At 35.7% G+C, this 21,397-nt stretch overlaps 2 protein-coding genes across 9 annotated transcripts in view; both read right to left on the bottom strand.

The window, feature by feature from the left end:
- Positions 1-21,397, bottom strand: part of LOC137387575 (sodium-dependent phosphate transport protein 2B-like) — a 141,103-nt gene that overhangs the window by 72,669 nt on the left and 47,037 nt on the right. The gene's annotated exons all lie outside the window — the stretch shown is intronic.
- Positions 1-21,397, bottom strand: part of LOC137401745 (lactosylceramide 1,3-N-acetyl-beta-D-glucosaminyltransferase-like) — a 41,836-nt gene that overhangs the window by 15,335 nt on the left and 5,104 nt on the right. For 2 of the 8 annotated variants that reach the window (XM_068088251.1, XM_068088270.1), the window contains exons 2-7: positions 20,720-20,783; positions 20,377-20,586; positions 19,831-19,964; positions 19,492-19,609; positions 19,200-19,332; positions 17,789-18,022 (exon numbers count right to left, since the gene is read on the bottom strand). In XM_068088251.1, the coding sequence (XP_067944352.1) occupies positions 17,789-18,022; positions 19,200-19,332; positions 19,492-19,609; positions 19,831-19,964; positions 20,377-20,586; positions 20,720-20,765 (875 nt within the window). In that variant the 5' untranslated portion in view covers positions 20,766-20,783. Of the gene's footprint in view, positions 1-7,120; positions 7,203-15,934; positions 18,023-19,199; positions 19,333-19,491; positions 19,610-19,830; positions 19,965-20,376; positions 20,587-20,719; positions 20,784-21,397 lie in introns of those variants that run through there. The other 6 variants (XM_068088226.1, XM_068088257.1, XM_068088235.1 and 3 more) reach the window with 6 other exon arrangements.

The raw sequence follows: 21,397 nt of genomic DNA, 5'->3' as shown, positions 1-21,397 counted from the left end.
TAATAGTCCTACTGTGATGCCAAAAGTACAGTAGTGCAGGGCTGATCATTCATTGGTCGATATCCCGACTCTCTTAAACCAGTTTCATTTACAAAAATGCTCGGATGTGTATTATAGACAAAACAATAATTTGGGCAAATTATCTGAAATAAAGAAGGAATCTTTCACCGTGGAGGTACTTAGCTGAAGTTGTCAATTATCCCCTGATTGGCTACTAGAAAATACCAATCATGCGTAAGTTCTCCTTACGGTGCTTTTTCTAAAAAGCCAGCATTCAGTAGTACCTTCGCGTATATTCTAGAGCTTTTATTCATGCATGTAATATTGACCATGATGTTCTGTTGTTAATAATTCTAATCATGGTTATTTTGTGGAAACACTAAAAAATTTTTCAAAGTACCACTTACTGCTCATCATAGAAGTGTGATTGTTATTACAAGATCGGACAAATTATATCCATGGAGAGACACCGAGTTAGCATAGCGATACAAATTAGATCAATTCTGTTTGAAAGATTAAATTTCAAACAGTTAAAGATTAATCAAGTAGAAAAATATTACTCATGAAAGAAACTCGACCTCGAAAGAGTAACCTGACAGCGCCAAAATGTAGCCTACTGCAAAGTGTTCCTAAATATGGTGGATAATCAACAAACAATTTGCAAAAATATTTTATGCAATAAGATGTTTGAATAAACGACCAAAGTACAAAAAAAATAAAGAACTCCTGCAAAATATGCTGCAACCTTGACAGTGCTGAGATAGCTGCTTCAGTGATTATCTTCATGTTCATCATGTTTGGTTAAAAATTTGATGTTTCGAAGTGCCATGGACCGGTTGACAAATATTGCAACTCCACATTTTACCCAAATCAACCTTTTTGAATATAAATCAAATTTGGATCATTTGCCGAAGTCTTCTAACATGCTAGAAGGACCCTGGATGCTGGTAAAAGTGTGTACATAACACATTAGTAGTTAAACCAGGAAAAAGCATCAAGCTTCTCTAAGTCGATTGCGGTTACACATATGGAAAAGCAGGATATTTTAGCAGTCATAACATGATGGTGCCACCAGCAAAGTTCATCAAGGAATGAATAAGAGTAGGCTGTCATACGTATACTGACCAGGATGTACACAAACAACTGTCTGCTGGAGCGATAGGTCTGCTGTGGTTTTAAATTTGAGAGCAGGAAGAAACATGATGTTTATCAAAGCTGGTATTTGCTTGCTCAAAGCATTTTAGTAGTTTTTCAAGCACCAGCCAAGAACTTGTATGAGCGGTGAAATTTATAAACAATAGACTTCGGCATAAATGACGTTTGGACCGCTTATTGTTACAGTCATGTTTTGAGCTTATTACTGGTGGCAAGTGATCCCAATATGATTTTCTGATTTAATTTCTCTTCATTCCTTTGGTGTTGTGAAATAAAAAGTGACAGAAAAGATAATATAATTGAAATAATAAGTAATAACAGTGATGTCAGACTTTTGGCCCTACAGCCTATGAGATATATGTTTACTGATTAATCCACATATTATAATTATATATTATGTTATTATATTATTGATTATCAGTAGTAACAGTGATATCAGACTTTTGGCCCTATTGCCCATAAGATCAGGTCGTTTGTTGTTAGGATGACAAATGACATTGAAATTGACAACGCCCTGTGATTGGATGCCGAAATATATTGTTTATAAATTTCACCTGTATGAGCAGTTTCGGTTACCAGCGAGTAAACAATCGGTTTGAGCTGGTGTGTAAATAAATAGCTTCAAGCTGTTTGCACTTTCCTAAGCTTTCCCTTAATCATCGAGGCTGTCAACAGTCGAATCATCTACAGCAGCGGTGCTCAACCTTTTTAGACATGTGATCTACTTTCATATTTGCCTGCCTTCAAAGATCGACTAGTCTAGCGAAGCCCCGAAACAAAAAATTAAAAACAAACTTGAGCCTGTAGTGGTGAGCCTATCACCTTTATTAAGTTCCACATATATGCTTATATAATGCAGTGATCCAGTAAGTAACATAATTTTAAAGGAAAAACATTCATTCTCTACCTTAGTGAGAAACCTGGCACTGGGAGGATGCAGCTAGTTTCTTATAGTCAGGGTAGTAGCAGGTTGTTGCAAGCCTCATACACGCCAGTAGGTGGTCATCTGTCATGGTGGATCTGTATTTTGATTTTATTATCTTCATGGGTTTATGTTTTTATTCAAAAAGAAAAAACGAGATCGACTGCTAGCAGAAAGCTGCATAACATTTTAACAAAAGTTATTTTGGGTGCATGAAGAACTATACACGGTTTTGTATCGAGTGCGGACCTATCGGCTTTTTCTGCGGTCCTGTGCTGGGAACTTATGAATGGCGTTCACGTGTATTTTTGTTGGTCTTGAAATACACAATCAAACACGACTATACATAAACAACGATAATAGGTAAATAATGTTATTATTAAAACTACTTTTTTAGTGCAGTAGTTTAGTAAAGTGCTGTGCAGCAATAGTAGTTGCTGCTAGTTAGTGAATAATTATTATTTTATGTTGTAATTATATGTTATCCTAAAATCATCCCGCGATCGACTGCCAAGCACTTGAAGATCGACTGGTAGATCGCGATCGACTGGTTGGGCACCCCTGATCTACAGTATCTCTGCGTCAGGTGATTGCCACAGCGCATTCCTGTTATTCACTTACGCAATATATGCTGAGTGTCAACAGCCGGTAACAAAATCAGTAGACAAATAGGTTAGAACATAACAAGGAAATGTCGAGACAAGAGAGTCAGTGAAAAAGAAATATTGAATTAAGAGAGTCAAACAAAGGGAGAGGTCAACGAACAAACAGACAGCTAGAATTAGCTTCCTGTTTTTGTTCTCATATCTTTGAGTCTGTTCTACAGGCATAGTTGCAGACGATTTTAGTTAAACTTCTCTTTGTCATTTAAGATATCTATTTTAAGTCTACAGGTGTTGGATAACATGCTATATTGTATGACAATACAATCATCAGATAGTATACCTGTCAGGAAGCAAAAACATGTCATCACCTGATGAACTCTCTAACCTTTAGTTGAAAAAGGCATAGCTTATATACAGTAAACTCTCGCAATAATGTAGGTCACCCATTGTGTAGTAGTTTTCAGTTTTAACGTCATGCATGCAGCTATTTGTAAGGAACTGTTTATACTGTACTGTGTTTGTATTTATCGAACAAATTTCGACCTGAAAACTGGTTTTAATCCTTTTGCTCTAAAGGACAGTAATACTTTGTATAAGCGCTAAATCACAGCAAAATAATAAAAGATGACTATCTTATAGAACGCGTCACAGGTTATTTTTGTAACCTAACTTCTGCAGTAAACAAGGTCTCTTGGTATCGATGTTGACACTGAATGCCTTTCAACTCACAATTTACTGGCTGAAATAATGACTTTATAAGTAAATGTACTGTGATACTATTTGCTGCTTAATCATCTGGCGCATAAAATATATTGTTCACTAGGGTTGTGCTAACTTTATCGTTCACGGTTTATATTATATACAGTATGTCTAAAATCTAAATATTGAGTTATTTAAACGAAGCATAACAAAGTTTTAGTTGGCAGTTAGTCTTCTTGACAATTTGCCTTGGCGATGTCTAGCTATTTAAGCTTTTTAGTCTGAACCATTTTTAGCGTAGATTTGGATGTGTAGAAGATTTTGCAATGCGTCAAAAACTCTAGTAAATCATAAGACTTCAAAACAGCATTCTAAGTTTGAATCTAATAGCTGTCTTGGTTTTCAGAATTGATACTGTTTCAGAACAGAGCAGATGTCAGAAAGATCCTGCATGTTATAAGGTTGACATTTTTCTCACACAACTTAAATGTCTATATAAAAGCATTCTTATAGTAGGGTGTTTAAAGAATCAGTGAATAGAGTTCTTAAACTTCAAATAAGCCTTAAAAATGCTATTTAATGTATTATTTATATATAGCCTACATGTATATAAAGAATTAATTTTAGTAATGTACGTATGCTTCTATATAGGTACCATTTCATATCATATGGTTTGTATTAGTGTTTGGTGTTCAATATAAACAATATTGAGGACTATAGTTGACCAGCTTGATAAGATAATTTTCTTTAAAGGCAACTTGTCAGGCTGTGGTGACATTTTTTGTAATTTGTGACATATTATTTTAATGCGTTTCTACAAATTGGTTAGAAATTAATTAATACTTCAGATACTGTACAAGACTACACCAGGAGTATAAAAACAGTTTTGTAATAATTTAGCATGTAAAGAACTTTTGGATAGATAAGCTAGCATTCTACACTGCACTAATAATACTTAAACTCGAAGCAAGCAACATTTCAGCTATATGAGAACTCAAACAATATTCAAACTAACTTGACTTAATTCAGATTACAAGTTAAGAATAATTTTCTGATATGACATATATTAGGTGGCACTTGTTCTGCATGGCGCCTAATGATAGTTGGACCCCTCATGCTCTTTATGACCACAGACTTACAACAGTATTCAGTAACTGTCAGTCGGCGCTTATATAAATATGGCTCGGCAGAAATCTGTAAAATTCTATACAAAACTATTTGTAAAATTTTTGTGTCTTATTGATGATGTTCCTATTGAACATATTAATTGCCCAGTTAGAAGTGATCATTCTGATAACCAATAAATTACGAAATAATAAAGGTATTAGAATTAGGTTATTCATTGTACAAATGAAATTAATATACACATTGTGAGTGTTAGCATCATGGCACATCTATTCAATGCATTATACAGCGATATTCACAGTCTTTGCCGTAATCTTTAGTACCATAAGAGTCGTGGTCATCCATCTGAAGTAATGGTTGGATATTAGGAAACAGATTGCATCAGCCAGGGTTCTAACTCACAATATTTGGCCTGGTAGACCAACACTCTAACACCTGCACCAATCAATCGTCATACTAGATTTTGGAACAATTGTGCAAGTAGTTGTTACACCGGACGACCACACTGATCACACACCTGACCATACACTGATAACACGCCTGACCACACCTGACCACACACTGACCATACACCTGTCCATACACTGATGACACACCTGACCACACACTGGATTGCCTGAACACTAGTGCATATGATACTAGCATACGTACTACATACATACGTACATACTACATGCATACATACTACATAGCATGGTTCTTTAGTGCAAGACTATTCTTGACTAATGTACTTCTTGATATAAAACAGTATGGAATGTTTTGATGTTATATTTGAATGATTCCTTGGATCATATTCAAAAAATTGATTATTTAAGGAAAACTTCACATTTATATGGCTTATTCTATATGAAGGTCATAAATATTCGAAGAACCTTGGCTCAAGGATCTATCGGGCGAGTTTGTTGCCAATTGTTTGCTTTTTATCATTATCTTACTTCCTTTGACCAACAAACAAATATTTTGTAAGAGGGTGATAGTGGTACTTCTTCGCTATCAGCTACCTGCCAGTACCTGTCAGTACCCAAAAATGCCTCAGCACTTCTGACATGCAACAGCAATGTGGTATCAGTAATGTTTTAAAAGATAAATGAAAAATTCAGATGTATTAATTTAGTCAATAACGTTCTCTCACATGTCATCTGTTGGGGAATAAACACTGGTCAGTTTCAAACTCGCTATAGCCAGGACTTACAAAAACTAGTTGTATTACATTTTACATGTAGAACTATATCCAGAAAATCAATGCAAAAGGTTTTGAAGCTGGTCTGTCACAAAGCTAGCATCTAGTGTGTCAAAAAGTGAACTCACGGGACACTGTTTTAGAACTTCAACCCTGTATGTCGCAAGAGGACAGTGCTTATGCAGAAGGCGCTACTACAACATAAATAATCCGTCCCAGGAACATTTACGTTATAGGGAATTCAAGTTATAAGAACAGTAAAATACATGTATATTGTCTAATCCGTTCCAACATCTTTCCAAACTTACCCATTTGGTCATGCAAAAAGGAAAAACTTGACTTAACTCTTTTAATTTATGGGCTGTACTGTAACAGCAGTATTATTGGTTTGCATCGACAACTTTTCTCCTTTTTATTATCAATCTCACTGGTTTTATAGAATATGGTTGAGGTACTTTTACTATAAGTTGATGGAAGGTGCACACCTTCGACGTTCATCTACAACGATTTGCTTATTTTTTCTAAACAGCAAAGTTTACTCTGCAGAGTAAAACTAATATTTTATTCTACCAGAAAGCAAAACAATATAATTCACAAAAAGTGGTACTAACTGCTCGCCGTCTATCTGTACCCAGGGGTCAAGGTTAGGATAAAAGAGAACTTTCAACGATACTCCGACTCGTGACATTAGTGTTGGTGGACCGGCATTGTAACACCTGCACAATCGATCGCCTTTGTATTTATGAACAATTGCGCAACTATCCTATTCTCTGTTTTGTCGACACAACCGACAATTTATCGCGACGAACTAGAGTGTTGCAAAAGTTGTATCTAATTATAATAAATATAATGCTACACACACGTCATTTTTTCTTTCGCAAGTGCGGCGAGATAAATAAATGTTTAAATCGAATTCGAGAGCTCTCCCGACTTGACATATTACGTTATATAGAATTTTTTACGTAGTAGGAAGCAAAAACTTAACAATTTTTTTTACGTTATCTGGAATTTACGTTATAGGAGGTATACGTGATAAGAGCTTCTACCGTATAACTGACATTGGAGACCTATGTAGAGGTCATTGACAAACTTGTTATATTCATGTTTATTAAAATAGATACATTAATTCTACACCACAATTATTGAAAAACAATCTTATTGTAAAACAATCATTTTGTTATTGTGTAATAGAAGAGTTATTGTAGACATGTAGTCTGAGAGATACCTTTGGCATACAGATCACGCATGTACTCCGTGATAAAACCAGTTGTTTTCTCATGTTCACAGGACACCTGAGCCTTTTTCTGGTGCACCCAACAATAAAAATACATTTCTATTACAAATGCATAAGGCCATAAAGCATAAGCATGAATGGAAAAACAAAGAGCAAATTGATGAGTTAGTAGAGAGACAAATCTAGTAATATAAGATTACTTGCTGCCTAGCTGCCTGCCTTGAACACCTCCACATGGTGACAGGTTGTTGATCATCCTGTCCTTTATACTGAGTACAATACCTACAGTACATGTATGTTTCTACAGATTGCTTCAGTACCAGTAACATTCCTGTGGAAAAACTGCAAATGTATAAACTGCTTAACTACTAGCATTACCGATACTGTTTGCCTGACTTTTTGCAGTATGAGTAATGCTTCGAAAACACATCCATCACAGTTAAGATGATAAAAACTGATTGACTAAAATCCCATATAGGTGTAACGCCTATTACATCATTATCTTACAACATATACATGTATACTGTAATTTAATATCATTAAAGACACCAGCATTGTCATCTCAATTCCTTATTTGTCTCCTCTCCTTTCCTTGTTTAGACAACCTTTGAAACTAACAAGCTGGTAAGTGTTTTATCAACACAATGACTTGCTTCTATTTGTGATTCACCAATTTGTTTTGATAGATTTAGATCGCAAAAAGAATAACTAATGAATATAACAAATACATGTATACCGTACAACCTCTATTTGAGCGCCACCTTTCTTTGAATGTCACTTTTAATAGAATGCCACCTCTGTTAGAATGCCACCTCTAATTGAACGCCACCTCTGATAGAACACCACTAGAAGGAAAAAGGGTAAAAATACAGCCCCACCCTTTAATTGAGTGCCGCCTTTATTAGACCACCACTTTGACGTTCATTATGTTTGATCCTTACGAACTCATAATAGCAAGAAGTATAGAAGTGTCTGCAAAATGGTACAAATAATGCCTTGGTTACATCAATAACAATTAATTTTTTCATTGTTGCCCTGGTTTTGGTGACAGTGATCCTGAGAAGATTGATCATCACAATCCTCAGACCTAGCCCTGGGCACGAGTACTTCTTGGGCAACGAGTTTAGACTCGTCTCCTCCCGTTCGAGTTTGTTGATATGGGTGTCATGTCTACTGCCTAGTAGGCAGCACACATGCAATTCAACTCTTAAAATTCGCAATGTAATTATAATTATATTTAATTTATTTATTATTTTTTACTATTTTCTATGGAAAGGTATTCGTGCTCACAGCGTTAGCAGGCGGGTTGTTGAACAATACTCATTGCGCAGGTGCATTAGGGTGATTTTTTGTCCACTCTACTAGACGGATTCGTGTGTCAAAACCCGAACTCTTGAGCCAAAACTTGAACCTGCAAGATCGAAATACTCCAAATATCTCTTTCCCGAGATCCGAGAGAAGATAAACCTGCGAGTTCAATGAGTTTCATGACCTGTACCCAGCACTAATCAGAACTACACTCCGATTCGAAGTCACTAAAGTCTATATCCGATCCACTGTCTTCAAAGTCATTCATAAGGAGGTTTACAGCCTGACCTGAAGACGTTAAAACATTTTGAAGGATGATAAAAATACTCTTTAATAATACCACAGACACCGTAACAGTGGTCGTTGTTACGGTGTCTGCGCTGTCACCGTTCTTCCAAATGTGCTTAGCAATGGATTCATCTGCCAAAGTTTGCTATGTAGAGTTCTTTGGATGATTTTAAATTATAATTAATTAAACTGCAAGGGTTGATAATTCTTAAATTAGATTTCCTTTTAGCAATCAGTCAGATGGCAAAAGTGCAACATTACTATACATTTATACTTCTACTGTAAAACCAAGTCAAGCGCGACATTCCAGGTCTCGTTAAGACGGGTATCATATGCACCTTTAGATGCGGTGTTATATTCAACATTACACGTGATTTGGTGGCTCATGTTTACCAAGAGAAGTAGCTTGCTGTTAATCCAACCGATGCGCCGATGTCCATAAGGCATAAACTCTATGAAGCAATCTAGCAGAACAGTTGAAAGGTTTAATAAGCTATATCTGTTGAGGGAGTGATTGCGGTGAGACTAAACCAGAGTGAAAACCATGTTTAAACATTGCAAGATTCCTTTGTGGTTATTCATGGTAATCTGTAAGATCAGACCTGATTGAACTGCTCTCGATCTTTGGAGATGAAAATGTAGTGATTCCATTTTTAGTTTTATTCTATAACATTTCTTTAATGATCATATTATAAGTTAACAAAAATTATACCTGATAATTATACTGTAAATTGTACAAAAAGAAGACAACTTCTAGCCATTATCAAAGCAAGATGATGTTATTGTCTATCAGTATACAATGAGCTACTCTACAGGTTGAGGTCTTTGTCATTCTGCTGCTCAAATTCAGTGTTTCTATGAATTACTTGTATCTAGACAATAAATAATATTATACACAAGTAAAAGCCTTGATAACATTGGAGCTTATTTCACAATAGCTAGTTATTAATTAAGATGACCAAAGCCAGGCTAATTATTCTATTCATTTATGACAATTTTATAACTATATATAGAGCTATCTAAATAGAGCTATTTACATGTATGTATAAAAAACATGCGACAATAATGTTTTAAGTTTGACCTTTGAATAGATGGAATTTCACTGAAGGCGGATTGACCTGGAGATAAAAAGGACTACGCATAAAACACCGGTACTCCTTAGCAACAAAGCTTATCTTTATTACGTCCTTTCAAAATCATCATTAACTTCAACTCTCCGATAAACAATTCGAGTTCAATGCTTAATGCCATATTTTCAAAAGACGGCTTAATGTTCAGGGCTTTCGTTTGGGAGCAAGAAACTAATGGTCTATGATTTTATGCAGGTATTTGAGGTTTGACCCGTTAGCATACCATAATAAGAAGTTGCTGTAGCTGGCTTTATGGGTATTGAAACTCATGTTAAAAACATCGGAACCTGCACATAGACCTTGCCTTCTGTGAAGTTTAGGGGCTGTTGAACATTTCGACACTGAGTACAGAAAATGTATTAATGTTAACGCTGTGGTACAAAAAAGGGATGTACCAAATAAAAAGTAGCTTTCTTTCTAGAATTGTACCTCATCCATTTTTTACATTTTGCTTACAGTAGTAGCTTGCTAAAATGCATTTTTAACTCAAGTTAATTCAAGCCGCATAGAACTTGAACAGGCCAAGGGGATTGATGTCAGATTGAATTGCTTGGAAGTGATTAAGCAGATGAATTTCGATACTGACTACCTAATGGAAACCCGTGTTAATAACTGGTACAATTTTACTGTATGAAGGGGCATCACAAGGCCACAACAACAGTAACAAAATCTGGGTCAGATACTTATATTTACACACGAAGTTGACTTATTCGATGTGCAATAAAAAGGCAGATAAGATACCATGTTTGCTCAACTTCTAGCTAGATACAATGCAGCGGATGGCTGAATTCGAAAACAAGGCGGTTGGTAAAAGGAGTAGCTGAAGATGCTGCCACGATTCCCACAATGAGAAATTTTCTTGGTGCACGACTAACCGGCATAACCATTTTTGAAAAACTATAATTTAACCCTTTAACGATGAACTTGCACAACATTTTAGTAGATTTTATCAGAAAGTATCAGTACTTTCCTATCATTTGCGATCGTTTATGATGTTTGAGGTAGTCTGACTGCCAGGATATTTCAAGATTAAAATCGACAAAGCTTGATCATTTATAGATGCAAAGTGACAGAATAGAAATGCGTAACACTGCAACATGAACGCAAAAAACCCGATATCAACTATCGCACCGATAACAACTAGTGACGTGGTTTTGCACGCTTTTTCTGAGATCAAGTTTTGTCGATTTTAATCTTGAAACATCTTGATAGTCAGATGATAGCAAACATCAAAAAACAGTCACAAATGATGGTCAAATACTCTGATAAAATCATCTAAAATCTTGTGTAAGTTAATCTCCAAGTAGATGAGTCTAATAGCTGGTTAGATTACGAGTCTAAAGCTGCAGGAAAGAGTGTAGCATTTATACAACTTAGAAATCAGGTTTGACAGTAGCGATCCTGACATAAAAGGAGATATGTAGTAAATTTAAAAACCCTTTCCACCAGGTGCACCAGAAATTCAGGTTTACCTTCAACTGAAGGACAAGTCCTGTAAACTCAGTCACTAAGAGCTGTGGGCGGTTACAACCATGTGAACCATTTTTATATTAACAAATGGAATTTGTACAAACATTTTAGTTACAATGTGCGGTTACTATTTGGCATACTTAATCCGTATATTCATCATCTTTAGTTGGCAAAGCACTCAAAAAAACCTGTTTTTTTCAAATTCGCCATTTTTACAGAATCTTATCTATTACTAAAAATTCCTAATTTTTTACAATAAACTATTAATAACAACAAAAATTTGGATGTTTTTTTAACTGAGCCAGATGTTATCAGTAACAAACTGCTGAAAAAGTCTGACTTATTGTACCAGCATCAATTGGTAGAAGCCATTTTATGCCAGCTATAAGACTGCTACCTCCAGCATTTAGCAAGCGTATAGATACTGGGACTCGTACTTGTCCAACTCTGACACTGTTACTAACCAGAGCTTGTAGTTAAACATGGGAGATCACCTTTATATAATGCTACGCAGTGATGGTTGCTGTATTATCCCTGATATTTTGAACAAAGGTAATTTTCAGTGACCTATTTTTAGTTGCATTCCTTAAACCTAATAAAGTGGATAAGGGGAACTGCATATTATTTGAATAGTATGCATAAGCATGCCCATTATCTACTTGAGTGCTCTTGTTTTTACGCTAAAATATATTTTATGCATAAAACAAGGTTGACGATATCATGAAAAGATATTTTTATGTAGATTGGACTACAAGAAAATAGTGTTAAGAGTAATCAAGGACAAATATTTTGAGCAAATATCAAGCCAATTGCATTCCAGTCCAAATTAATTCGCTTGAGACCTGGTTATTCTCGCTTGAGACCTGGTTATTTTCGGTTATAATTATTACCACTGCAGTCACTGTCAGATTATAGTCACTGCTGCAATGATTGAGGCTAACGGTTTGTCATTAACACGTGCAACGGTTTTCGTAGCTAATTTGAAACTGCAAAATTTCATAGCATACATGAATGTTTAGCTCTTGAGCATGCTTAAAAACACTTGCCTGCGATGATGTGCCCCTGCTGTGACTAAGGACACCAAACCTTTTGGTGCCATCAAAACAAGCAAGCTTCGCATAGTGATAGCAGCTGACCCGACTGTCAAACAGGACTGCAAGAAAGCTACCACAGCTAATTGCTTAGCAAACAGGAAAAGCAAGTCAGCGTTTTAACTCATGGTGTGACAATACGTGCATTAAGTGTCACACGCAAATAATTGCAGTTTGTTCATGTTAGTTGGCTGTTTATTAGGACTTAACTCGTTTTCAATAATTTTAATGATGTTCATAGTTCAAAAGTATTATTTATAGTATTATTCATAGTATTAAATTGTTCATAGTTACAACAATGCCTTCTAGCAGATGCCATTCAATTCAGAGCTAGCAGACAACACATGAACTTGACATTGAATATGATGGAGGCTTTGGTGACATACACATGTGAATCAGGCCTTCGTAGGCTTAGCTGGTTAGAATTAGATTTTACCTTGGCTATGTCGTCTCCAAGTGCTGGTGAACCGAAATTCAAACAACTTATTTCATAGTTTTTTTAGTAAATGTATTTACTAGAACTTGTTAGGCATGATCAAGTGCATTGTACGTTTTTGGATATGTGAAAAGTTATCCAAACTTCCAATGTAATATTATATTTCTAAAAGTACTTTTGCCAGCAGCTGTATTGTAGCCTATCAGATTCTCTAATAAGTGACAAAAGCTATAGCTAAAAAGTATACTTGATAAGGGACTGACTTCTCTTCCCCCTAACTGGCATCTATGCCAGTTGATAGGTCATGGCAAAGGCTTTGAAGAAATAAATGAACCATTATTAATCAGCACTACTATGGCTTTGCCCAAATATAGTGAGTTTACAGTGCCAATTTTTGAATTCTACTATTGAAAATTGCTGTGATTGAGGAGTCCAATCATGCAGTACCAACAAAGCAGTTGTCAAATCTTGGCATAGCACTGTTACAAAAGAACATAACTCCCAATTCCAAAAGATAGCAGTAATATTCAAACACGAGTACAATGTACAATCATGTATAATTATGTTCTTATATATGGTGGGCTCTTCCACGGCATAACAAAAACAAACAAATGTTCTGATTTACAATTTGCTTTGAGCATCAGCATGAACCATTTACAGCAAAAACATGTAAGGCTAAGGTTAACTAGACAATGATTATTTAAAACTAATAGATGTACTGCAGTGCATAGTAATGAGTCTTTCTATCTCTAATTATAAGGCTATACAGGTCAACTGCAAGGTTTTATTACAAAGAAGTGCAGGAGCGCTTGTAAACCTGTAAGCTTCACGGCGCTATTGGCCTTCTATTTTTGCCCCATCTACGCGAGGTGCTTCACTGTATATACACACAATTATTTCTCTTCATTCTATGTTGATGTACAGAAACAGTTTATGGGATAATTGCATTGCAAAGAAAAAGTAGGTTATGCAGGAGAAGGCGAGTTTCGCAATAGACGAAAACGCTTGAGCAGGCATGTGTTAAAATGTGATGTAGCTCAAAGAATATTCTGCATGTCACTGTGTAACAAATGTGAATGTGATCAAACATCGACCAGGGTATCAGAGCTACCTGTGAGCAAACATCCACCGAGGTGTCAGAGCTATATGTGGTCAAGTGTCCACCAAGGCACCTAAGCTATAACTAGTTGTATGACTCTATATTGTAAAGCAAGCCTTACTGCAGTCAGACTTGGCAGGCTCGTAGTCCCTGGGGCAGCTGGCCGGCTGAGCCGCCGCAACTTTTTAGGATTTTCGGCGGTTAAGTACAGTCAAACTCGGATAACTCGCCCTCGGATAAAATGAAAAAATTTATCTCGAACACATGGTTAATTCAAACGGACTTGTTTGGTCCGTTCCCAAGCGATCTTAAATTGCTTTAGATAACTCGACCTCAACATCACTAACTCGAACAGTTATATGCCTAACGGCTACGGAGACGGTTTTTATTGCTGTAGATTATCACTTTATCCCAAGCCATGGAGATAAACATCAACTTTTAATAGTTCTTAGGCTTCATTATTATCATCATCGTCAAAATATTCTTGTTAACGACTTTTATAAAGGTTTGCAAAAGGTGAAGTTTTACCAAACATCCGCTTGGCAATGGCCCATCGAAAGCGAGGAAACCGTCTGATGAACTTAAAATCGGCAACATTGATCTTTGTTGAAACGCTCAAAGAAAAAATTTTTTTCTGAGCGTTTTAACTGCAGTGAAGTTTAGCATATTTTAATCTGAAAACGTCCTGGCAGTCACATCACTTAAATCAAACAAATCTCAAATACCGGTAATAGAAAAATATTTATACTTTTCGATAAAAATTTTTTTAAACTTTACATTAGAGGCTCGGTTGAGGCCCTACATGAGAGAAACCTGTTAGGGGGGCTTACACCGCCTCCTCCAAACCCCCAGATGTTCATAACTAGTCGCCTAACATTGGCCGCCCCAGCTTGCAACTAGGGAATACAGGCCTGAGACTTGGCACGCTAAGTTAATCAATTCCAACTTTTGCTTCGTAAGTCAAAACGGTCGTATGTTGGAACAAATAATCTTACACGAATCTTCCAGGTACTTTGTTTAATTTGTTCAAGAGCTCAAAAAACTATGGTAAATATTTCAACTAATTGTGCAGCACAATAACAAATGCTTTATACAAAACTACGTAAAAACTAAATGTAAAAAACTAAATTATATGCACGGAATAAATCAAGTACTTGCAGTAGTAGAAACAGAGGTTATTGCTACTCTCTATATGAGAGAAACATGAGTGCAGTGTAAGTTCAGCAATGCATAAGTTTAATTATTACGTGGATGATAGAAATGAATTGGTTTAAATATGACTTAAATTATCCTAATGTATTTATTTTTATTACTTTCACATTATATTTTCGATATCTACCATCTGTTTAATTTTTACTCGTACAATTGTAATGTTTAGAAAACTTGTGGACGTTATGTTGGAAATTACTTTGTATCTTGAAACAATATTTGTTAAAAATTCAAGTTGTTTGTCAACTAATCCATATGTAAAGCTACTTGTAAATCAAATTTTACTGTAATTGGAGCTGTTGGTAAGTTGTTGTAAGTTGAGTAATCTGTTGGTCTTAGTATCTACCCAACTACTTTTGCAGACTTTACTCAAATTGGCACAAACTGTAGTAATCAGTTGAACCACGAAAGGCGCGACATCTATATAAATCTCAAAGTTTGTGTGTCTGTTCTTCTGCGATTCTGTAATTGGTATGTCCAGTTATATCTATTAAATTCTTGGAACGAAAAGATCACTTTGTGCTAGATTTGAACTCACGGAGATTGCAACCACAATTTTCGAAGCAAGCATTTAACCACTGAGCTATACAGTCCTTAGCATACCATCACTCTTATCATATACCATATACCCTATGCACGTGCTAAATGTGCATTTTTGATTATTAACTAATATTACCTTTTGCATTTGTTAATTTTTGAAACTACTTACAAACTAATTTTTGCTACCATTACTTACTTTTTTAATTTGTAGTTTTAAAATGTGTCGTTTCAATTTCAAATGTGCCATCACACTACTATTTCCGGTTTTTTGTAAGGTTCGATTGCTAAATTGGTAAAGGCTAATACTTCTCATGCGGACAGTTGTATTATCTCGAGTAGGAATATCCTCTACATTCTCTCGCTGTTCGATGCAACAAAGTACCAGATAAAGAGAGTCTGATATCTCATTTTTACATTTGTACCAGTATCGAGAAGTACCAGTATCATCGTATTCAATGTTTTGATGGATAGCTTCTGCTGGATCAGTAACCTTTTTATACAGACACTTCAATGGACGAATTGTTATTATTAATTCAACGTATTCAGGATTTTTATTTTGTTTTCTCAGTTCATAATAAGTTTATCATTACCAAATCATCTTTTATTGTAACCGTAACAAAACAGACTTAATTTAGCTATTACTTGCTAATTATTTCACATTTACATTCAAACACTTTTATAGTTGTTTTATTTTGTTTCTTAATTTATTTGACCTGCACAAAGCATTTTCCTTATGATACGGAGTTTGAAAGTTACAGTTGTTTGACAAAGTTTGAAAACCTTTACAACTGTTTTATTTTTTCTCTTAATTTATTTAAACTGCACAAAACGCTTTTCTCATGATATAAAGTTTAAAAGTCACAATGGTAACTGTTGTTATATATTAAAGGTTGACTTGCAACAAAATTTACATTACAGTTATTTGGTATCAAAAGGTTCACCATGTCTTACTACATGTATCCTGTGTTGTAGGTGCAAAATATGTGGAAATGTGATTACAAGCTCTTAAAAGCTCAAAAACGGACAGCTAAAAAACAGTCATAGGTTGGATTCCCTTATTTCGATGACGTATTCAACTTGACGTGGTTATTGTTTAATATAATTGTTCAATAAAAGGCTCAATATAAAATGTCTCATAGCACTAATTTCTGACAAACACTTCGGGTTCTAACGGAAAGGCCTTACCAAATATAGATGCTCGCTACTTTACAGTTTCGTTTCAGCTTGGTGTAGTCATCTAGTCATAATCTGATCATGTGATCCATATTTCCCGCCAAATGGCACGAACAATTTCTGCAGCATTTTTCGAACATCACATGTGACCAACAGGCTCCTCATGTTTATCAGAGGATGAGATGCACCCCCTCAAGCCAAGGAAAAAAACTAAACTGATTTTTAGGCTAGGTTTTGAGATATCAGTGCTCAAAATGGCAGCATTACAATGATAATAAAATAGACGCGTAAGGACAATAGACATGGTTTTATTGAATGTGTGAAGTTTATTTGTGAAAGTATTACGACGAATGAGGTTGCATAAAAGTGTAACCAGAAGCACATCCTGTTCAACTACGTCACATTTGAGCCGTTTTGAGAGGGATTCCAACCTATGGCCATTTTTGTGATAGCTGTGATTAACTGTTCGTTTTTGAGCTTTTAAAAGCTTGTAATCAAGTTTCCACATATTTGGAGCCTACAACAGAGTAAGACGTCGTGAATCTTTTGATACCAAATAATTGTAATGTAAATTTTGTTGCAAATCAACCTTGAAATAAAAATAAGTTTTCCATGCAAAGACTTTTATTACCCGGGCATTCACCAAGTCTATGATAATCTTGAAAAAATGAATGAATAAATCGGAACAAATGTTAAGAGGAAGCAGACAGGAAGCGGTACAGAGCATAACTCTGGCCAACAAAGGGCTAGGCATAAGTCTCGCCTACAGAGTGCTGTTTCTGGATATTTAAGTGAAGTAAATCTCTTCGATATATGTACTGGATCAGGAAAATCATTTCCTACTTTTTGACCACAAACTAAAAATAAAGTAACGTATTAACCAGTTTTTAAATGGGCTTTTGTATACTAAAAATAATAGAATGACTATAGCTAGCACCCAAATGAAATTATTATATTGTGGGGGTCTTACAACCTGCCCCATTCCAAGCCTTTTCTGGGTCCCTATTATAGACCACATTTCTATTATCTTCGAGGCTACATTTTCTGTCTTAAATGCATAGTCCAGAATTGTTACAAAAACTCTGTTGTTGTAAAACTCAGGAGATTTTGCAAGCTTTAGTAACCTGAGCTCACGCTTGTATGATGATATGCCAGCAAAATTCAAATGAGAATCGTGAAGGCGAATACCAAGCTTTTGATATATGATACCGAGCCAGACGTCATCAGGCATGAAGAAGGGTGTGTCCAACATCATATTATATATCTCTCCTACCAAGCCCATGTGTATGACAAAGAATGTTCCAGAACAGTAGGAAGGGTATAATGTGCCTTCATAGTATCCATTTTGCACCAAATACCTACAATAGAAAGAGCTAGACCTACAAACACATGACCCAAGGGGGAAAAGCATCCTAGATGCAATTGTAATGTGCATTCGAAATACCCAATAAATCAATAGATCAATACCCAATAGATCCATTTTAAAATGCAAGGAATAAAGAGAGGATTTGCGTGGTGCATTTATAAAACACTTCTACCAGTTCCACCAGGTATACGGAAAGACTCCAGTTCACCTTCAACTGAAGAACAAGTCTTGTAAACTCAGTCACTAAGAGCTGTGTGCGGTTACAACCATGTGAACCATTTTTATATCAACAAAAGCAAGTGTTTTATGTCTCATAATTAATTTGTAAAGCTAATCAAACCGTGTTCAGTCGGCAAGATGACATTTTTTTATGTTCGACTCATTTGCAAAGAATCGCTTTCGAAAACCATGAAGAGCAGAAGACTAGTTGGAATAAAGGTAGAAAATCTTTACACATCTATACAATTGATATAGATGTCTATGTATAACAACAGCAGGGATATGAGGGGAGGTCGCGAGTGTATGTATAACAACAGCAGGGATATGAGGAGAGGTCACGAGTGTATGTATAACAACAACAGGGATATGAGGGGAGGTCACAACTGTACAAATAACCAAAGCTGAGATATGAAGTGTAGTTGGCAACTGTACTTACAATAATAATAACAACGACAGCGGTGACACAAAGATTGAGATACAAAAGTGGTAGATAATACAAATATAAATAATATATTGCTAATACAAGTATAATAAATCTTTGCTAATACAAATATAAAAAGTTACTCTGACAATATTTTTTCTATAACTAGTTGTATCCACATCATATTGCTGTAGCTTTTAAAAATCCAGACAAAAATTTCCATTAATTTACTTCAGAAAAATAAAAAATATATCTAGACAAAGAATCGTTTTTTTCCGCTCAGCTTGAATGAACACAATGAACCTACAATTTTACAACACAGACTGGTTAATAGATTGACTGCGTCTGTCATACACAGTAGAATGAATAACGGTATGGCGACAGAAGTACGTCACAAACAAGCTGCTATAGGTGGGTTGATGAACTCAATCATGGATGAGAAGACCTTACCGATGAGCTAAGAAGTGGTAGACCAGTGCATGTTTAAACTTGTATACAATTGAAGATTAGTCTGCTAGGAGATGCTTACTTCGAAGAGTTCTCTCTGATGACTGGTGTGCAGCACGGAAACTCATAGCATATAGACAGCTCTCGCACACCTTCGCTCTGATGTTGATTTATCGCCACATCATCATACGCATCAGCCAAGAACTGTACCACTCCTAAAGATGAGGTTTTATTGAAGTAGACCTACACAACTTAAGTTATGTTGAGTCAAGGTATAATCGTGTGTGGCCAATAGAGCAAATAAAAGGTATAATGTACATATCGAATATATCAGAGTACTACAGTACTGAATAAATACATGTAATATACTAAACCTGAGATATCAAGAACAATTTCGTCTCCAGCAATAGCCAAGTATTGGCAATGAGCCATCAGCTTCCGTGCATACTGGAATACAGCTAGGTCCTTCAGTGTTAGATTGGCATATGTATCCTACAAACAGACATACCTTAGCTATTTACGCTTTATTCTTTGCCTAAGTTAAACACTACACTGATAATAACCTGCCAATTTTAAAGTTAGTATATAATCACTGAAACCTGATGTTAGTTACATTTACAGGCTTCCAGCTAGTTTAGCCCGCAGAGATAATGCCCGTATAAGACGAAAAAGGTAGAGGCTATGCAAGGCTGATTGAGCTGCATTCCACTAACCTCAAATCCTACATAAAGAAGGTCTTTGTGTTGCTGTGACTCAAGAAGTAGAAGGCTGTGTACTGTGGGGTCAGCTGATTTTCCCACTACAAACACTAGTGATACTCGTCCCTCCGCAGTGTCGCTCACATTTCCTACAATAGCCATGAATGGTTAAGAGCTGTGACTACATGGCAACCAAAGCAAATATTGGCTGAAGCAACTTCAGTTTGTAGGGATTTACTTAACATATCATGTGGCCGTTTTAGGAGTCTTACATTGATAACAATATTACATAGGTTAGATAGTATTGTCATGTAAGACAAAATCTGAAAATGTCAATCATGTGCACACCAATTAAAGGGTAGTGTTAATGATATATCATGAAATCATCGGATTACTTGCATAAACCATCTAACAACATATGACTAATACAACATCGTATTCACCATAAAACAGTTGAACTTTCACACAAAAACACTAGAAAGAACATACATGTAGAAATAAAGAAAAACTAGACTCCGGAGTTGCTGCAATATAAAAGACCAATAAGCAACATTAACAAACCCCAGGTGAGGCGAATTGCATCCCTCCGCTGAAAGTGATGAGATGAGCTGCGGACGATGATGAGCATGTACAGAGGCTCATTTTGTATGGTTTCTGGCTCAGTCAGCGTGATCAGAGGAGGTTGGTTCACACGACCATTTTGCTCATAGAATCGCTCAGGTATAACCGAGTCCAGAGGTCTCGGCACTAATTGGTATCTGTCACTGGTAACTAAACAAACACCAGAGTGCAAGGTAGCATGAGTATCACATTGTGTCGTACATACAAATATGACTATTACCGATTCAACGCTGATGCTTGTGGCGACTTTATGTATGGCTAATAATGTTACAGTAGAACTTACCCGAGGTGATGATGCAAAGCAATTCTAAAGCTAGTCTCAGCAGCATTCTACCACTCCCATACTCCTGCAATATAGAATACTCAGCATGAATGCAGATCGAAAGGAGAAAACGTTTGCCTTGATGCTAGACAATATTTTAACAAGAACATAAATAAAGATATGAGAGTGATAAGGCGTACTGGACAAAAATTTTAAAAAGAACAAAAACTAATGTGTATTTTAATTATTGATGTTATTATTTTGTAACTTGGCTAGTTAAATATTAATGACACATCGCTATGAACCAACAATATAAAATTATTAATGATGGTGATAGTCCTTCAATGTGGATAACATAAGAATGTATTTTTACAAGCTGTACTACCGCGCGCTGCCCAGGTAATAAAAAGTATTTGGTTAGAAAATTGATTTGTATTTAACATATATAACAACATTTGCCATTCTAACTTTCAAACTACATATCATGAGAAAATAAAAAACAACTGTAAAGGTTTTCAAACTTTGTCAAACAACTGTAACTTTCAAACTTCATATCATGAGGAAAATGTTTTGTGCAAGTCCAAAAAAAACAACTATAAAAGGATTTAGATGTAAATATGAAATAATTAGCAAGTAATAGCTGAATTAAGTCGATTTTGCTACGATTACAATAAAAGTTGATTCGGCAATGATACAATG

Source organism: Watersipora subatra, chromosome 1 (genome assembly GCF_963576615.1).
Source record: "Watersipora subatra chromosome 1, tzWatSuba1.1, whole genome shotgun sequence".
In the NCBI taxonomy this organism is placed as follows: Eukaryota; Metazoa; Bryozoa; class Gymnolaemata; order Cheilostomatida; family Watersiporidae; genus Watersipora; species Watersipora subatra.
This window is presented reverse-complemented; position numbering and strand designations above follow the sequence as displayed.